We start from the raw sequence: 19,163 nt of genomic DNA, 5'->3' as shown, positions 1-19,163 counted from the left end.
TTTTTCCTTCCTCTGAAGGATCAGATATCACCAGTGCAAGAGGCAGGATACTGGAGTTGAGAGGTGGGGAAATTTCAGAGTCATAAGCATGTGGAATTCAAGTCAGTCAGGTCTTTTCCAGTTCCAACATTTCAATTAAAACAAATAGCATTAAGAAAGAACAAGGACACTAAAAATTTTACCTGTTCTTTTGCTTGTTTCTGCTGTTCTCTTCTTTTGCGCTCTTCTTCATCTACCTTGCTAATAACAATGTATCTTTCCTTCTGAAAGCAGTAATGACATAAGTAAATTATTCCAGAAATAGCTTGACAAAAAAAAGGGAGAAACTAAAACAGAATCCCAGTGATAATACATGAACCAATCACAATTTGTGATCTAAATTTCTACTGCAAACCAAGCTAAATTGCATCTGTTATACTCGGAGTTTAGCTGCAACAGTTTACCTATTACAGTGTTTCTTTTATAAACTACTTTTTTCTAGGGACTTATAATTTTAACAACGCTATCTGAGTTGAACCTACTCACATAATGAAGCCTAAGGGAAATATGCTTTTTGGTTGGAATGAAAACATCAATCATACTAAATTTCCCTATAACTTTAGGTTTTAGTGTGGTTTTCTAATCCAGTATTTTCAGGTGATTTGGGGTTCATATTGTTGACCTAGCTCGTTGGGAAACAGTTAATGCTTAATATCTGCTGCAATTATTGTTCTGTTTTCAAACCACTCAGCTGACCAAGCTTTCTCAATGTACTGAATGTTAAATAGCCATTATAGTTTCCACTCACACACTTTTAATATAAATATACAAGTCATATATTTGTATTTATACCTCAGGATTTTAAAGTCAGTCCAAAAGGTTATTCAAAAGTATTTTATCATAGTTTAATGAAAGTTTAAAAGTTTGCATAACAAAGCTTCAGCAGACATATTCAGAGGTCAAGTAGCATGAAATTTCATTAGGACTAACATTTCGCTTACACAGAACAAGCATCTAAGACAGTATGTTGTTAGTCAATTACCTTCTCGGTCTCCAGAGTTTCAACGTGGATACCTTTTGGATACCTACAGTAAACAGTGAAAAGTAAACTATAGTTTTTGACTAATTTGGCAGGTAGTATACTGAAGATCCATCTTCAGCTAGGCTAATTTTTATAGCTACACAACTTGTAGTAAGGTTACAGACAGGCTTAATATTAAATGCAAAAACTAGTAAGGCAGCTTTTAACCAAAATGAAGTCAGCAAATTCAAAGTACCAAAGTATTCAATAATTTGGCCTTCTTGTGTATCTCAAGAATTTCAACAATTAGTGTTAGTTTCTTAATATACTATGCAGATAGATGAACTGTTGCTGAGAGAACTCTAAGTCAATTTCTTGACTTGAGTGCAATTAAACCAATCTGTGTAATTTGATGTGCATTTTGTCAGAAACAGAAAAACTTATTCAAAAAAGCAGTTACTAAGTTACCCATTCAGGAATGCACATACACTCAAATTCCACAGGTTTCAGAGTGGTAGCTGTGTTAGTCTGTATCAGCAAAAAGAATGAAGAGTATTTGTGGCACCTTAGAGACTAGCAAACTTATTTGGGCATAAGCTTTCATGGGCTAAAACCTACTTCATCAAAAAGCTTATGCCCAAACAAATTTGTTAGTCTCTAAGGTACCCTAAGTATTTCAAATTCCACAGTTAGCCGTCATCTTGCAGGGAGAGTGTAGGCAAAGCTGTTAAAAAATACATAAATCTGCCACAATGATAAAAAAAATGCAAAACATCATTATGTCAATGTGCAGATATCCAAACAAGTATTTTAGAGTAACTTCCTCATGTTCAACAAAAATGGTAAGGAAAACATGGAAATATATTTGTTAAGTAGCTTAAAGACCTCATCACATCTCCATTACTCAAACGGCTTCTTCAACAGCTTTTTTAATACAATTTACTTCTAAGATGAGAATCAGCACAAAACAATTTTTGCTAAGAACAACCTCTAAAGACAGGATTTTAAGAACTACTGCCAACTTGAAACAATCTCCCACAATATCACCCATAAATATAACATAACACCTTATAGAATTAGTTATCGTTCAAATTAATCCCACTATCTATACAGTAATACATTCCCGCTCTACAGTTGTTTACAATAACTGCACACTGTACATTAAGAGTCACATGTTATTACATAATCACTCTAATCTGCTACATTGTACCGTTCAATTTACAACTATTTTAATAATTATAAGTGGTAGACTAGAAATATGCTCAATTAAAAAAGGATTCTAATGAACCCCTAAGAACTCCACGCTTGTAAGCATTAGTTCAGTTTAGCCCTATTACAAGACTGCTTAAGAAGAGAAACAATTTAAATATAATGGATATGAGATTAAGCATAGATCAGCTTTTTATCCCGATTTATTTCATGTTAAAAACAGCACAGATATACAGTAGGTAAGGTAAGAGGTTAACACTAGTAACTTACTTCCAGCTCAAGGTCTGATAAATTAGTTTCCTCTGAAATCTTTAAAAGCAGAAAAGAGTAATGGTATTAATGGTTCTCGTATATAAATATTTCAAAGTCAAATAAAGACAAATTTATGTTAAAAATTCATGCAGTGAACATAAAACAGCTCATGGTGTTATCACATAGTATTTTAAAGGGCACTTAAAAGGCGAAACACTAGTCTAATTTTCCAATGAGAAATTGATTTACATCTTATTGCACACATATCTGCCTTTCTGATGAGAATGACTAGACAAAAATTAATAGTTCACAGAACAAAAACAAACATTTTTCTAAGTATTATTCACTCAAGTCTATTTAGATGGAATAACTACACCGCTATCCTGATATAACACGGTCGTGGAGAGCCAAAAATCCCTACCGCATTATAAGTGAAACGCCGTTATATCTGGGTAGTGGTGGCAGGGCTGCAGAGGTGATTTAAAGAGCCTAGGGCTCTGGCTGCTGCGGGAAGCCCGGTCCCTTTAAATTGCCAGCCCAGCCCCACTGCCGCATTCCTGGGATAGCAGCAGCAGCAGGACTCTGGCGGTGACTTAAAGGCCCGGGTCTCCTCGCAGCAGCCAGAGCCCCAGACCCTTTAAAGCGCGGCCTGAGCCCCGCTGCCAGAGCCTGGGGGTAGCGGTGGTAGGGCTCCAGCGGTGATTTAAAGGGCCCTGGGCTCCCTGCAGCAGCCAGAGCCCTGGACCCTTTAAAGTGCTGCTGGAGCCTCGCTTCTACTGCGCTATATGCGAACCCATGCTATATCAGGTCGCGTTATAGCAGGGTAGCAGTGTACTTCCTTTTTCATTATGGTTAGTTAAGAAATAACTATACATCCAATGATAGTGGGCCTCGTAATACAATATCCCAATTTGTATAATATTTCACATGCACAAGAGCCACCTCGTATTACCAGGAGCAGATTCAAAAAATATGCAGACTCATGAAGTATATTGACTAAAAAGGAAAAAGGAGTTTTAAAAAGTCATCTTGATAATCAATAGAAAAGGCACTAGAGGAAATTTGATACTTCACCTAAATTCCAATTAAAGTATTATTTATGAAGAGCACCTCTTCGACTTATAACAGTGTTTCAGGATAGACGACTGTAAAATGTATGTATATTCAAATAATGCCATGTGCATACTATATATCACCCTTAGTATGTTGCCACCACTGCATTACTTTAGGATGAACATCTGCAAATTTAGACCTTTTAAGCAATGAAAAATACCAAAGCTCCATGACGGCAAGTCTTTACCTTCAGTGCTAAGTCAAACAGTTTTTGCTAGGACTAAGAAGGGATAAATTTGTTGACATCTGCAGACCTGCCGTAAGACGCTTCCAGTTGCCCCCCACATAGCTGGCTAGTAGGTCAGACCTGATTTCTTATACAGAGACAGTTCGGAGTTCTCTGTTTACCAGAGAATTAGTGTTTATTTTCAGAAACTGACCCTGTGCATGGCTCCAACTGCAAACTCTTGTTTTCTTCATTCTGTAACAAATCTTCTATTTGCTCCCTGGAGGAAAACAGAAAGAACAGATTATTTTTTGCTTTTACTATACTAATACAACACTATTGGCAAAAAAGCATTTAGTGATATATGCCAAAAGGCAAGGCAAATCTTTATAAGAAAGAGTAATGAAATATATTTAAGACATTTTATAAATATTATATCATTTATATGTGTGTGTGTATATTTTCATTTTTAGAGACATTAGTATAGTGATAAATATGAAATCTTGCATGATTAAGAAATCTAAAACAGAAATCAAGTGTAGACTTAAATGCCTTCATATTTGAGGGCCAGAACATACATGGCCATTATTTTCCATCCAAGATCACAAACTAAGAATTGGATTAAACTTTAGCAGAGGTTTTGGAAAACTAATAATACCATCAAGAGTCAAAAATATAACTAACAACTCAAGTAGCCTTGATGTAGCTGAAGACAGATTACTGAAAGTTGCAGATAAGCAGCAAAAAAGCCCGATTAAAAGAAATAGAAGTTTCCCAGGCAAACCCTCTCATTCAAAGGAATATTTTGTTAAGACTGACAAATTTAGAATCAGAACACTGGCAATTTCAAGTTTTTAGGCAACTTCGGAATGGGAGACTACCACATAAAGAACAGTATGCACACATTAGGATAACATGATTTCATTTTTATATTTCCACTTACACCACTCTCTCAATGAATTTTTTCTGATCCTCAGGAATAGTCACAGGACACTTTGTGGCATTAGGGGAAATGTACGATAGGGTCCCTGCACCATTTGCCTGAGAACGTTTTTCATCATACTGCTCCCGTAATTGTCTTTCCTCTTCCTGATTTAAATATGGGATTCCTAAGGAAAACATTGTACAGGTTTTATCATTAAAAGCAAGCAAATACTGCACAGCTCAGAGAGGCTTAGTCACTACCCTGGTCATGTTACACCCTATAAATTCGGAGGTGTGGGGGAGAGAAATCTGTATCCCTCAAATCTTTCTTTTAAGTTTTCCTTTCTGTATCTCTAGTTGCAATGGATTTCTTTTGAGAGAGCCAAAGCAGCTGGCACCTTCAAGTCTAAATGAGTCACAAGCACTTTAGGCCCTGCTCCTGCAATCTGATCCTCACAGGCAGACCCCTATTTCTGTACAGAACCTCACTGAATTTGATGGGCCTTCAAATTGTTGATACATGACCGGGGCTTCTAAGTGCTACCACAAAGCAAATAAATAAGGAATAGGGATCTACCCACATGGATACAGTTTAGCATCAGGGCCACAGATTGCTATAGATGTCAAGGAGCTTTGAAGTACTTGCTATGTATCTCACAGAAAAGATTTGCAAAATATCAGAGCCCTGCAGGTACTAATTACCTTAAGAAACCTGCTGAAATAGGGAAGTGTTAAGCAGAAGAGCGGCATTATATAGGTTCCTAAATTGAGGAACAAGTCAAATGACTCTGGCACTGTCATATTAAGTATCACAATTATCTAGTCCTTAATTTTACAGTGACAAGCTAGAAAATGCCATTGTTCCAGCAGTAAAACCTACAGGAAAGTTCTTTTGGAAAGATTACAATTTTGGTTTATGTTTGACCACTGAAAAACAATCATCACTAAACTATGCTTAAACAAGTAGGCATTCAGCTGTTTCTAAGAAAATGTAGATGGACCTAGTCACTTTCCCTTCTCGCCCAACAAACACTGTATAGAACTTCATTTGCATTATTAAAACACCAAATAAGCTATAACCTTAGCAACTTTACCAAAAGGTCAAAATGTACATGTTTTGCCTTTTCTTTTAAACAGGAAATGGAGGAAAAGAAAGTCTATAAAAACAGGCTGTAAAATGAAAGAAAGCTTACCATTGCGAAAAACTTTATTAAAATCAAAACCTTGGTTTGCTAAAAAGTCTATACTTGAACTCTGCAAAAAAAAAGAACAAAAAAACAGCTTTGTGACTGGTTGTACACCACTGAAATTTCCAAGGTCAATTAAAGAACAACCCAGGTACTTTCCTCAAATATATTTGTTTTAAAAAAACCTATACTAACTTTTTTCTTTGTCAAAGTATTAGGTTAGTGAACTCAAGAAAGTTAGGCTGTGCAATGAAATAGTTTATTAAAAGATGAAGTTTAATAGAGTAGAACAAGTCATTCATAATTAAATCTCTCCATCAGTATTTTGTCGCGTACTTGTTCCTAACTTGCGCACTATGAACAAGAATACATCCCAAAACCTTAACATCAAACCCACCATAATACCAATTAATATGTAGTACACTGTTTAAATTATACTAAAAAAGCCACTTTGAAGCGATGTACCATTTTGATTTTAGTTAGAAGCTACAGAGTCATGATTTTAGTTTGCCCAGAGAGCCAAGTGAAGCTCAGGATTGTTTAAAGTGTACCCTTCCAACCAAAAACCTTATAAATGCATCTATAGGAGCCATTTTGGCAATGAGACTCATGATATCCAGGACAACATGGAAACCAGCAAGGCAGTAGTTTCTGCCATAGGCAAAGCACAATATAATGGTAATAAGGATGGAAAGAAGCGTAAAGCTTTCTACGTATCTATCTATTACTATGTAGATTTTTTTTTAAAATACATAATCAACTTTCTGTCATAAGAAGAGAAGTGCATTCTGGGCTCTACCAAGCTACACATGACTTGTATCACTCTTTGTTCTGGCACAAAGGTTCAACAACTGTTAGAAAAAAGAGTCAGGTGGATAAAACATGAGGCTATACACTGATGATGTCTGCTGCCTTTCCTTTAGAGCTTAGCACTGGCTATGAATCCCAATATTTGGTATACTGATTATATTTTTAATGAGGTATGGATGAGAGACAGGAGAAAAATAAAGACATAGGAGAGAAAGAATTGTGAGGGAGGGACCAGAGGTGGAGGGGGAATAGGAATCAAGTGAAGGAACTGGTGTGGCAAAATCCCATGAATCCAGAAATTCTCACAACAGCTTTGGGAAGCAATGAGAGAGAGAGGGAGAATAAGAATGGATAAGAAGATAAATCAATAAAAAAGCTGGATAAGAAAATACTTTATAAATGTCATAAATCTGATTGTCAGCTTCAGACAGTCACCTGTCACCAGAAAAAACTAAGACCTGTATTAAGCAGCAGGAGTTTAAAAAGGGGCATAACCTTTACTTCATTTTTCACCCTAGTTTTCTTCATTTATAGAATATGGTCCCACTAAGACTTTTTTTAGCGAAACTTGCTTCCTTCTCTATGCACTGGGGAAAAAAATTCATGAAGAGGGAATTACACATAGGCAAAAATGCTTGAGGGACTAACCAAAACTGACACCACTACAGAAGTTCCCCAAAAACCATTTTGAAAAGTTTTCCAATAGCAATACATATAAACCTGTTTTTTCCACTAACCTGACAGACAAACTTGACATCTGGTGAACTTCTATTGAAGGGTTTTGGAAAAATATAGAAGTTAAATGATTTCATTATATATCTGTGAAAGGTAAGAGTTACAAGTCAAAATAGAGCTTATCAATATTACCTAGTATAAAAAAAAGTTAGTCAAGAAAACAACATACTTAGCTTCTGTGTGGTCAGATTTAAAAGTACAAAGGCCAAACTGAAAAAGCAAGAAATCCATGGAATGCTGAAAAGGAAAAATAAGTGAGAATAATGGTTACAATACATTTTGAAATGCAACTAAGAGGCACTCTGGGAAAAAATTGTCTGAACCTCAGATATCTGTACCTTACTGATAAATATCGGCACTACTAGGTTACCTCAAGTGAAAATGCCTTGGCATAATACCTTAGTTTAAAAATGACCTTTGGCTACGTAAGTCTCATATTTAAAAAGAAAATTATTCTTACCAATAACATTCTAGTTTTCTTCTGAAGTTTAGCATTTCATTTTTACCTTTTCTTCATTATTGCAATTTTTTTCTGCACTTCACTCAGCTTCGACAGTGAATGGACTAAATTTTCACTTTGTTTCTCATGCAGTAGGGCAATATTGTTTCAGCTTCCATTATTGCAAAGGTATGAACTAAAACCAACATTTTAGAAACAAGTTATTTTCTATTTATATTAAAGGGACACCACCAACTTGATCTGTTCAACTTCAAACTAGGTTCTCAGGATGTACATGCCTCAACTACCTCCTGACAGCTTTTCCAATGTTACAGCTACCTTTCCAAAAGTTGTGTGTATAGCAATGGAGAAGGGAAATAACCCACAAGAGGTGAGCCTGATAGACTATTCAGGCGGAGACAGCAGAACTGTACACAAAGAGCTAAAAAATCCAGAAAGTAAACAAAATGCAAAATAGAACTATTCTTCTAATATCTTGAATTCTAATCATCCTAACTGTAACCTCTAACAATAGCAGATAAAATATACAGATATACGATTTAAGTTTGGTAAATTCTTGCTTTAAAAATGTAGTGTTGGGGCCAACAGTCTCTTTAAAGGGATAAATGTAGTAGCTTTTATAGCTAACAGCAAATATGCATGCTGATAAGCTTAACAAGTATTTTACAAGAAAAGGGCTCCTTCCTTTATGAGATATAATCTTAATTTTAAATAGTACTGAAAGCTTCTGGCATTTTCCTTCTCATGACTGACAGTCAACTTAACCCCAAGATCTGAGAAGTAATTTAAGCACTTCCAGTAGAAGATAGTAGTATTTTGGGAGGGGGCGGGGGGAAAGATACCTATTAACAACTTTGACTACTGAAGCTGTAAGTGCAAGGTGTTGCCACAACACCCTTTCTAAAGTCACGTCTATATGGTAGGTTAGTGCACAGCAAGTGGGGGTATAAATCTACAGCACTTCAGCATGCCAAGCAGTGACAGTCTGCGTGGACCCTGCTGCTGCACACTAAAAGTTCTCTGGTGCACTTGGTGTTATTGTGCAGCAGTAAGTACACATGGACAGTAAGTGCGTCGCATGCTGGAGCACTGTAGATTTATACCCCAGCTTGCTGAATCTTAACTGTTCATCTAAACAAGCCCTAGCACCAAGTTGCAATTCTCTCTTTTCCCCATTTCATCTGGCAGCTGCTCAAAGGGTTCTTGTTTGGTGGTGTGTGGTTTCTTCCTCTCTCCCTTTGTAGAACTGATAAATGAAATTGTTTTTAATTGTTCACTTTATTAATATAACTTCTGTTCACCATTCACTACACTTGCCTACACTGTAACTTCTGTTCCATATTGTAATTCAAACCCCATTTTAAAACACTCACTCCATTTTGTAAAAGCTTCCTCCAACCTTCATTTTTGCAACCCTGCTGTAATCTTATTAGTTTAGTTTAGATGTGTGAATGAGGTATGTATGAATGATGGAATCAACCTCCAGCCCCAGCCTGTCCTAATGACATAAAGTTCAAATACCAACGGCTGAAGACCTAGACAACAGCCCTAAACAAAGTAAGAAGCATCCACCTTAAAAAGAAAATGACAACAGAAGGAAGATCAAAGCCAGGTTCAAGGCTGAAAGTCACGCTTGCAATTGATGAGTGATCAATCTAAACCCAGAGGCAGCGTGACACAGCAAGACCTATAGACTTTGAATCCAAACTAAAAGCCTATAAAAAAGAAGGGTGAGATGAGAGACTCTGGGTAACATTCTGCTGCCAACATGGAAGGACATCAGTGCCTGCCCAACAGAGAGCCAGCTTGTCCTTGTGCCTGGCTCTCCTGGCCAGTTAGCCGCCACAAGCTACGAACCCAAGCTACAAAATCAAGTTATGAACTTAAGCTATCTTCAGGACTGGTAACTATGCAGCAGCTGCAGAACATCTGATGGATGTGTGTGTGTGTATGAATGTGTGTATGTGTGTGTATGTATAGGTATTAGGTATAATGTGTGTGTATAAGAATTAAGATATTAGTTATTAGTCATAAATCAAATTGTTATCATAATAAATGTGGCATCTTTGTCTTGTCCCCTTTAATAAGATCCTGCTGGTTTTTACTGGTCTAATATAATTGGTATAACACCTTTTTACACACACAGGCAATCTGGCCTTGTGTACAATGTCAGATATCAGATTCCCACCTTCCACTATTTGTCTAGCATGAGAGTTCTCAAGCTTATTTGATTGAGTCCTCCTTCTTTGTGTCTGTAGTAATTTACATAAACACAAACACACACACCCACACAGCTCTGAAGGCAGAGTGGAGAACACTGGCTGCTGGCTGGGCGCCCAGCTCTAAAGGCAGCAGTATGCCAGCAGCAGCACAGAAGTAAGGATGACAATGTGAAAAGTGATATTCATCACTATCACTTCACAGCAGATTTAGCACCCCATTGCCACCCTTACTAAAGCTGATGCCATCTCACGACTGTCAACCAGAGCCCTGCCACCTCCAGATGAGGGATTAGGGGGCAAGGGAAGGAAAGCCAGAGTTGCCTCCTGGTGAGAGGTAGGAGAGCCTCCTGTCATGGCCCTTCTGCACAAGCCCCAGCCACCCAGGGCTGACAGCCAGAACTCTCAAAAAAAGGCACTCAGCTCATGCTTCTCCTTAACGTATTCGTACACCGCTGTTGGGAGGACCACCTCATAGTTTGAGAATCGCTGGCCTAGCGTCAATGACACTTACATTGGCAAAAGAACTAGTGTAGACTGAACACAGGCGCTTGACCCCGTGACATCTGGCACCTGCCCACTATTAGACCAGTGTTAGACCAATGCTGGAGGCTCTCAAGACAGTTAGCACAGACATTGCCAGACTCCTGCTTAACATGATAAGCATGGCCTTACTGAAACACTCACCAATTGCTGTAGACCAGTGGTTCTCAACCTATTGACCACTGTGAGCCAGGTATATGGCCCACAATACATTATGTGGCCTCTGGAACACAGGTTGAGAACCACTGCTGTAGACTAAATAGATCAAAAGTATTGTTTTTAATCAATAACTATTTTAACCTAATGTAAATTTAAAATCCTACTTGTCTCCACTGTTTCCCTGCCAACATCCTGTCAGCAGCCAAATATTAGACTACAGGCAAAGTTAAACATTTAGCCTATTTTTACTGCTGGAATTCAAGTTTTTAATCTATGAGTACTATTTAGAATGAAGCAGAAGTCAATTTGTCTCAGAATAATGCCTATCGTGACATACTGATATACTACTAACAAATCTAACAGTTTGTTCTAGTCTCAGATACATTGCATCTCCTACCAAGGATGGCAAAATACTTAAAATAGTTTCATTTTAACTCTTAAGTTTTACATTTACCTTTTTAAGTTTTTGATACCTTTCTTCTGGTGTGTCAAAGCCATTGGTTAACGTGCTAACAGATGGCCCATCACTGATTCCTAAAAAATAGGAATAAATAGGAAAAATATAGGAAATATTACATAAAAATAAAGCTATTTGAAGACAGTGGGTGAGGAGAAGCAACAAAGGACAATTATTAAGAAGTCTGCCACTATATAACTAACATAATATTACATTACATGTGTATAAGTTACCATTCAACTGAAAATAAACCTCTTCCATTACAGGTGAGCATCCTCTTTAAACAAACGCTAAATAAATGATATCATTCTACATAAACAATCTGGTGAGTTCAGAAAAGACAACACGCTAGCAGCGAAGCCATGTTCTAGGGAAAACTATGAAAGCCTTACTTGTGTCATTCACTAGATAGAATGGTATGTGGTACCAATGACCCGATGGTGATGGGTCTCAAGCCACATTACTGAAGCCAGAAACAGAGTCAATAAAGTGACAAACCAACAGGAGTGTGAAAAAATATCGTTAAGTGACTGTTGGCCTCTCTTATTCAATACATAACCCATATGTACAGTGTTTAACGTAACATTTTGACCTAGTTTTTGTTTTTAAGTATTTCTGTTTCCTATTCAGGCATCGTAGAACAACAGAAAAGTCTAAAGACAACTATTACATCTAACAACAATAGGAAGTTCATAAGCCAAGTGGCTGCAGACTCATTACAGCAGATCTCTGTTAGCCCATTTGCTAATACTCCCCCTTCACAAGGGGTGCTGGAACAATTTTTATAGGGGGGATGCTGAGAGGCCATGAACCAAACTGTAAATCCCATATATAAGAAAACCACTTCAAGTCAGGGGTAATGGCACCACCCCAGCACCCCTAATTCCAAATCTATGATGTTCATAAAATAATCTTAACAGTACCTGAAAATTCACCATCAATAGCCAAAAAGTCTGCTTCCTCGATGGCTTCATACACTTTATTTAGGTTATCCTTAAAATCTATAAAAAAATCATTACAAACATCCCTGAGAACAAGGCTGTTATCAACTCGGGAACATCCATCCCACCCCACCGGAGCTAGACAGCAGGGCCCTGAGTCTGTCTCGCAGCCTTTTTAAGAGACTCGGTGTCCAGTTGCAAGGAGAACCATCGTTTTACAGATAAACCGACAATCCCGGGCCTGCAGAGGTGAGGGCCAAATGCAGAGCACCCAACGACTCGGCTCACGTTCCGCGGTTTCCCCGAGCGCATACAGGCCACGGCCCGCGTCAGCGCAGGGCCTCAGGCACCAACACAAGGGCCGGGCTTTGGGGTGCAGACAGCGGGCCGGAGGTCACAGCTCGGCCACGTACCGCGGCACAGCCCGCGCGTGGAGCCCCGGACCCTGGGAGGCAGCGGCACGCAGCCCACCTACCGCTCCACGGCCCCTCCCTCGGGGGCGGCTGGGCGGAGCCTGCCCTGCCTGGCGCCCTCTCGCGGGGATTCCCCCCTCCTCGGAACCAGGAGCCTCCTGGCGGGGGCACGTTCAGCCCCCGAGCACAGCGCAGCCCCGGCTCCTACGCGAACGGGCCGGCCACGGCGCCGAGGACGCTCTCGGGGCCCGCCCGGGGACCGGCCCAGCCGGAAAGCGGTGAGGTCAGGCCCTGGGAACCCAGCCCCCGCCCGGCGCGCGCCCCGCCGTCACTCACTGCTCCTGATGATCTCCATCCCCGCAGCCCGCACCAGCCCGGCCGGAGCCCCGCTCCGCAGCGTCCTAAACCCGGCTCCGCCCGCGCCGAGCACTTCCGGAAGCAACCCTCCTCCCCCGCCGGGCACGTGACCGCTCACGTGAGCGGCCCGACTCTGGAGGCGGGCGGGGACAGCTGCCATATTGTCCCCCGGGGCGGCAGTGCGGGGGGCGGTTTTAGGGGTTTGTGTTTAGTGGCTTTTCACGCGCAGCCGCGCTCGAAGTTCAGCGGCGCGAGCGAAGTGGCGGTGGTACCGCGGACTGCTCAGCGAGCCGCAGCGCACGCAGCCCTTCTGCTGGCGGCATCGATATTGATAGTTGCATTTTAATTTTAAATGAAGCTTCTTAAACATTTTAAAACCCTTATTTATTTTACATACAACAATAGTTTAGTTATATATTATAGACTTATAGACAGAGATCTAAAAACATTAAAATGTATTACTGGCACTTGAAACCTTAAATTAGAGTGAATAAATGAAGACTGGGCACATCACTTCTGAAAGGTTGCCAACCCCTGGTGTAGTAAGTGTCTACAGGCTACACCAGTGCAAGTGCAGCTTTCTTTTAATAAAAGATTTTAGGGCTTGTCTGTCCACACTAAAAAATAGTACCACTTTATATTGGTGTAGTTAGAACAGCAAAAACCCCTAGTGTGGTTGCAGTTATACCAATATAAAAGTTCTTATCAATAGAGTTTATTCTAGATTATGAATAAAAATAAAATATATCAGTATAAATGCATCCAGACTACGGTTATTACCAATAACTGGGGGGGAGGAGGATCACATCCCGGACAGACCTTGTTATACCAGTAAAACTTTTTAATTCACCAGTCCCATACTGATCCCACTGAAATTAATAGCCACACTCCAGTTGACTTCCTGGTAGCCTAATACTTCATTTAGGAATGGTAATTCATAGATAATATCTGCAGTTACATACTGCACTTGTTTAAAAGCATATGGATTTCACCAAGCAACTTTGAACTATATGACAGTACAAGAACTAAAAGAGACCCATATAATGAAAAAAACTGCATCAGTTAACTTTTTTTGTCACACAAAAAAAAGAGGAGAGGACAAGTAGTTTAGCTACTCATTGTTTGTTTAATACAAAGCTCACATTGCAGATGATAAAAAAAATCTGCATAATCTTTGCTCTTGTATTCTCTACTTTAGATTCAGGAGTTAGTTTAAGTGAAGAAAAATATTAAGGGACATTTACCTACAGCATTTTTTTAAAATTTAAAAATCAAAAGAGTTTTAAGATTATAAATATAGCAATGCTGAAAATGCTTAGGGATCTAAACAGTCTTCTGCATAGTTATATTCTGATTAATAATCTAGGTAGGATTACTGAAATATTAGAATCTAGAGTTTGGTTTCCTTCAGACTAGAGTGACTCAAGCTTTGTCCTTGTTCTGTGACTTTCATACAAGATCTGTTCAGAAAAATTCTCCAACTTCTAAGTAGCTAGTATTGCACACCACCTGGACATAGGGGAGAAAGCTCACTTTTCAGTTAATATTCTTAATTATTGCTTGTATAAATGTTTAAGTTTGTAATTTCTTTTATGTTCAAATCCAGTCTTGCTCAAGCACTTTTCTGAGTAGGGATGTTTAAGCTGTTCAGTCACTCAGGTTCCCTTTCTCCCTTCCCTCCTCCATAAAAGCAAAAATGTTTCTTTTTTAGGTAATGCTCCCACCTGTCTGGAGTTTCAGTAAACTCTAATAATGGTACCTCCTCAAACACTAGGGCTGAAAGTGAAGGGAAACTGGGCTTTGTGCCAACAGTTAAAGAAATACTTCATTGTAATATGAGATTTAGAGTTTCTAATTTTACTGATAACACCAATGTAAAAATATTAAGACATTTTTTCATTATGATTACTGAGGGTATGGCTACACTTGAAACTTCAAAGCGCTGCCACGGGAGCGCTTTGAAGTGTGAGTGTAGTCGCAGCGCCACTAGCTCTCTCCCAGCGCTGCATGTATTCCACATCCTCATGGGGTTTAGCTTGCAGCACTGGGAGTCGCGCTCCCAGTGCTGCGGCACTGTTTACACTGACGCTTTACAGTACTGTATCTTGCAGCGTTCAGGGGTGTGTTTTTTCACACCCCTGAGTGAGAAAGTTGCAGCGAGCCAGTGTAGCCATGGCCTAAGTTTTGAGTTGTTTTACTGCAAGTTCTACATATTTTCAACATTCAGACCAGCAGCTAATGCCAGCCATTTCTTATTACTATAATATTTTAGCAACCTTCTTCCTCTGGTCTCACCATCCCACAGGCCAATACCATCAGGACCGGCACCAGGGTTTCTCGCGCCCTAGGCGCATGGCCATTTTGCCGCCCCCGCGCTGATCCCGCGGCTCTGGTGGAGCTGCCGCAGGCATTCCTGCAGAGGGTCCGTTGGAGCCGCGGACCAATGGACCCTCCGCAGGCATGCCTGCGGCAGGTCAACCGGAGCCACTTGCCGCCCCTCCGGCAAAATGCCACCCCCTCACTAATCCTGGCGCCCTAGGCGATTGCCTAGGCTGCCTAAATGATACTACCGGCCCTGAATACCATTCACTAGACTCTAAAACAGCAAGATATTTAGGAATACTTTAGAAGTTTTCCATCACTGGAATTTTAAACTTTTTGGCAAAATAGTATACACTTAAAACAAAAAACATTTAAAAGACATAAGTTAATTAGAGAATGTTACTTAGAAAGCTTGACTTTTTAAAGCAAAGTATTTTGAAAATTGTATGTAGACTAGAATGACAAATTTCTCTAAATGAATTCTAATTAGATAATATTATTCAATAGTTAAGTATTCTAAAGCACACCATTTAAGACGATTAGATTACTATGATATAGTACTCTTAGGCTTGTCTACACTGTCTGTCGGATCGGCGGGTAGCAATCAATCCAGCGGGGGGCGATTTATCACGTCTAGTCATGATAAATCAACTGTGAATGCTCTCCCATCAACTCTGGTACTCCACCAGAACGAGGAGTGCAAGCAGAGTCGACGGGAGAGCGTCAGCTGTCGACTTACTGCAGTGAAGACACCGCGGTAAATAGATCTAAGTACATCGACTTCGGCTACGCTATTCACGTAGCTGAAGTTGTGCATCTTAGATCGACCCCACGTAATAGTGTAGACAAGTTTGTGAGAATCTTAAGTAACAAAGTTTTTACTATATACTGTAGCATTTTTAAAAGCAAAAATAGCTAAAGTACATAAGTGAAAACATCATGATCCATATTTATCAAAACCCTTTTCTATTTAAGATATTTTATAGCTATATAATTTAAATATTTCTAAAATACTAATCAATACACCTCCTCACACTACAGAATCAAGATTATTTCAAAGCAAGACCCTTAGCACAGTTTTTATATTTTATTGTAAATTACACAGCTAATTTGACACTTCTTATAGCCAATTAGCAGCCAATGATACAATTTTCACCTTTCCTTCCCTTAATAGATATATCATATTGGGCAGAGGAGGAGTCAGTGTAAAATAGCTAAAAGAAAAGGTATATGATAAATTACTTCTTAGAATGATTAGTAAACTATCTATTTATTTATTATAAATGATAATACAATAGAATAAAATCAATTTTGATAATATTTTCCCTGAATTTGGGGGATTAGTGGATTCTTTTTCCATTTGAAGGATCAAACCAACTGAAAGGTCTGCACACTCTTTAAGGGTTTTTTGTTTGGTTTTTTTTTTTTTCTGTTACCATGACAGCATTTATCAGCAAACTTTATAATATAAATATCATGCTCAGGGAACAAACAAGTTAGCTGAGTTGTGTTAACATAATAATATTAAGGCTCCTAACTAACAAGTTTTGATATTTCTTTACAAAATGAGACATTTAATACATGTCCTATTATATCATAATGTATCAGTCTATATTTCCTGAATGCAAGGCTAGTGTCTGTCTAACAAAAGGTCACAATATCAACTGAAAGCAATGGTTATCTTAATTAGAATATTTACACTTCCTTCATCAACACAGAAGTATAATCAATTAAAACATTGTCTTCTAACACCTTCACAATCAATTAATTGACCCTTGTAAAGACAGTATAACTGCAAGATAATTAAATGAAATAAGCAACAAGTTTCCACTTCTTCAGACCTAAAGAACAGACTGAGGAATTGGTTGAAAAATATACCATGCTCTTAAGGATTTTTTTCTGCCAACTTGTTTCAGGAGCTCTGATATTTGCTGTTTTTTCCTCTAGTGCCTTTAATTTATTTGTTTTGATTGAACTAAAAAGGAATCAAACAGTCAACTATGGTTAAAATCAAATAAAATTTAACTTTGAGTAATATTATGTACTTGATTGGTGGTGTTTGAACTCTTTCTTTCTTTTAAGTATTAAAGTAGTTTCTTAAGGCCAGATTTTTAAAGGAATTTAGTTGCCTAAAGATGTAGAAAAGTGGCTAGTGGGATTTTCAAAAGCACCTGGAGCATAAATCCTATTCTTTCCAAAATCTGCACCTTAGGCCCTAATGCTGAAGTGTGACGCATACATGTGGACCCTAGCACTCATATGGAGCCCCGTTGACTTAATTGCATTGCTAGATTTGGGATTTTGTTTTTTACTAGGTGAAGGCTAAAAGGGTCCTTGAATCCAAATTTATTGCTGTGATATCTGAACAGTGATCATTTGGATTCTGATAGTAAGAGTTGGAAAAATACATGTGTTCCTGGGCCTAAATGACTCTTGATTCAATCTATGCTGATGGATTGATGTGACTGATTTTCTATAATTCTTGGCACATGATCTTCAATTTTTTTTTAATATGTAGAATCTTTTTGAGTAAATTATGTATTTTCAATGTGATCTTTTTTTGGTCTTGTTTGATTTTTTACGCCAAAATTATGTTTATGGATACATATTTTATACAGGATTATTAGTGCCTAGTTTTTAAGAAACTTTGGTCTCTGAAATAATCATTTAACTTTGCAATTTATTGATAGACTTCTTTTCTTTACAAATTACAGCCCTGAATCTGTAAAGACTTAAGTGTGAATTTAATTTTTTGCATTATGAGTAGTTTTATTTAAGTCAATTAAGTTTAATTTTGTAATATGATTCCAGATGGAGCCCCATTGACTTCTAATGTTTCCGTCCTGCAGATTGACTAGTGGATATCTGCATAGACATAACGGTTTCAGGATCAAGGCCCTAGTCTTTTCATATATGTAAAAGTATATGGTGCGTTTTGTTGTTTTTTATGTATATTTTTCCATATCGGTTTTGCTTTCTCATAGAAACAAGTTACAGAAAGGTGTTTGAAACACCTATGATTTTTATTATATCCTCTTAATTTTTATGAATTTAAAAAGCATTATTTTAAACTGGGACACAAAGTTTGATTTAGCCCTTCTGAGGGCTACCTTGAGTAAAGATTTGGGATAAATGATTTAAAACAATCAGAATTAGATCTTTCATTCTCTCAAACCCAAGTTTATTCGACACAATTAAGAACCTGATCTTCCACTCATATTTACTCACATGAGTAAATAATAATATTCATGAGTAAGTATTTACAGGATTAAGCTATGCATTTGCAATACACAATAGAGTGAACATTTAAATCCCATCAGAATTGCAAAGGCCTTTAATTTCTTTTTAAGATATTATTCCTTCTTCACTAGAATTGAGTGGATAGATCTCATAATATAGTGCTTAGCTGAGTTAGCTCACAATCCTGCAAACACTCTTATGCTTGACTTTACTACTGTGAGGATCCCCTGTAAATCAGTGGGACCACTCACAGTAATAAAGTTACACATGCATGTTAAGTGTTTGCAGGAGAGGGCCTTAACTGTAAGCGCTTTGGGGGCAGGGACTGATTTTTTTTAATCATCTGTTGTTCAGTTCCTGGCACAATCAGATCCTGGCCCATGAGTGGGGATCATGGGTGCTTCTACAATACAAATAAATAACAAAGATAACTTTAACCAATTAGGAAAGCCTCACAGATGGGCCGCACACTGGGGTGGAACTCATTAGAGAAGGGAAGGTATAAGGATGAAAAGGACAGAGGTGATTTTTTTCTTTCCACTTTTGGATGCCTTGACCTTTTAGGATACAGAGGTCGAAATAAGATTGCACAGAAAATTAATACTACGTTTTTGAAGTATATTTTCTTGTTATCTTCTAAAGCTTTTTAACATTGT

The 19,163-nt window shown here is 38.4% G+C and overlaps 1 protein-coding gene across 6 annotated transcripts in view; it reads right to left on the bottom strand.

Moving 5' to 3' along the window:
• Window positions 1-13,029, bottom strand: part of PARN (poly(A)-specific ribonuclease) — a 144,442-nt gene extending 131,413 nt beyond the window's left edge. For all 6 annotated transcript variants that reach the window (XR_004002260.1, XM_030577215.1, XM_030577216.1 and 3 more), the window contains exons 1-11: window positions 12,925-13,029; window positions 12,158-12,235; window positions 11,232-11,311; window positions 7,566-7,633; window positions 7,399-7,480; window positions 5,858-5,918; window positions 4,684-4,849; window positions 3,955-4,020; window positions 2,480-2,518; window positions 1,022-1,064; window positions 183-263 (exon numbers count right to left, since the gene is read on the bottom strand). Coding sequence is in view for 5 of the 6 variants with exons in the window: in XM_030577215.1 (XP_030433075.1) it covers window positions 183-263; window positions 1,022-1,064; window positions 2,480-2,518; window positions 3,955-4,020; window positions 4,684-4,849; window positions 5,858-5,918; window positions 7,399-7,480; window positions 7,566-7,633; window positions 11,232-11,311; window positions 12,158-12,235; window positions 12,925-12,943 (783 nt within the window). In the remaining variant the exon portion in view is untranslated. The remainder of the gene's footprint in view (window positions 1-182; window positions 264-1,021; window positions 1,065-2,479; window positions 2,519-3,954; window positions 4,021-4,683; window positions 4,850-5,857; window positions 5,919-7,398; window positions 7,481-7,565; window positions 7,634-11,231; window positions 11,312-12,157; window positions 12,236-12,924) is intronic.
• Window positions 13,030-19,163: the final 6,134 nt, after the last annotated feature.

The sequence above is a fragment of the Gopherus evgoodei genome, chromosome 10, assembly GCF_007399415.2.
Source record: "Gopherus evgoodei ecotype Sinaloan lineage chromosome 10, rGopEvg1_v1.p, whole genome shotgun sequence".
Taxonomy (NCBI): Eukaryota; Metazoa; Chordata; order Testudines; family Testudinidae; genus Gopherus; species Gopherus evgoodei.
The sequence above is the reverse complement of the archived record's forward strand: the minus strand, read 5'-3'. Positions and strand labels throughout refer to the sequence as shown.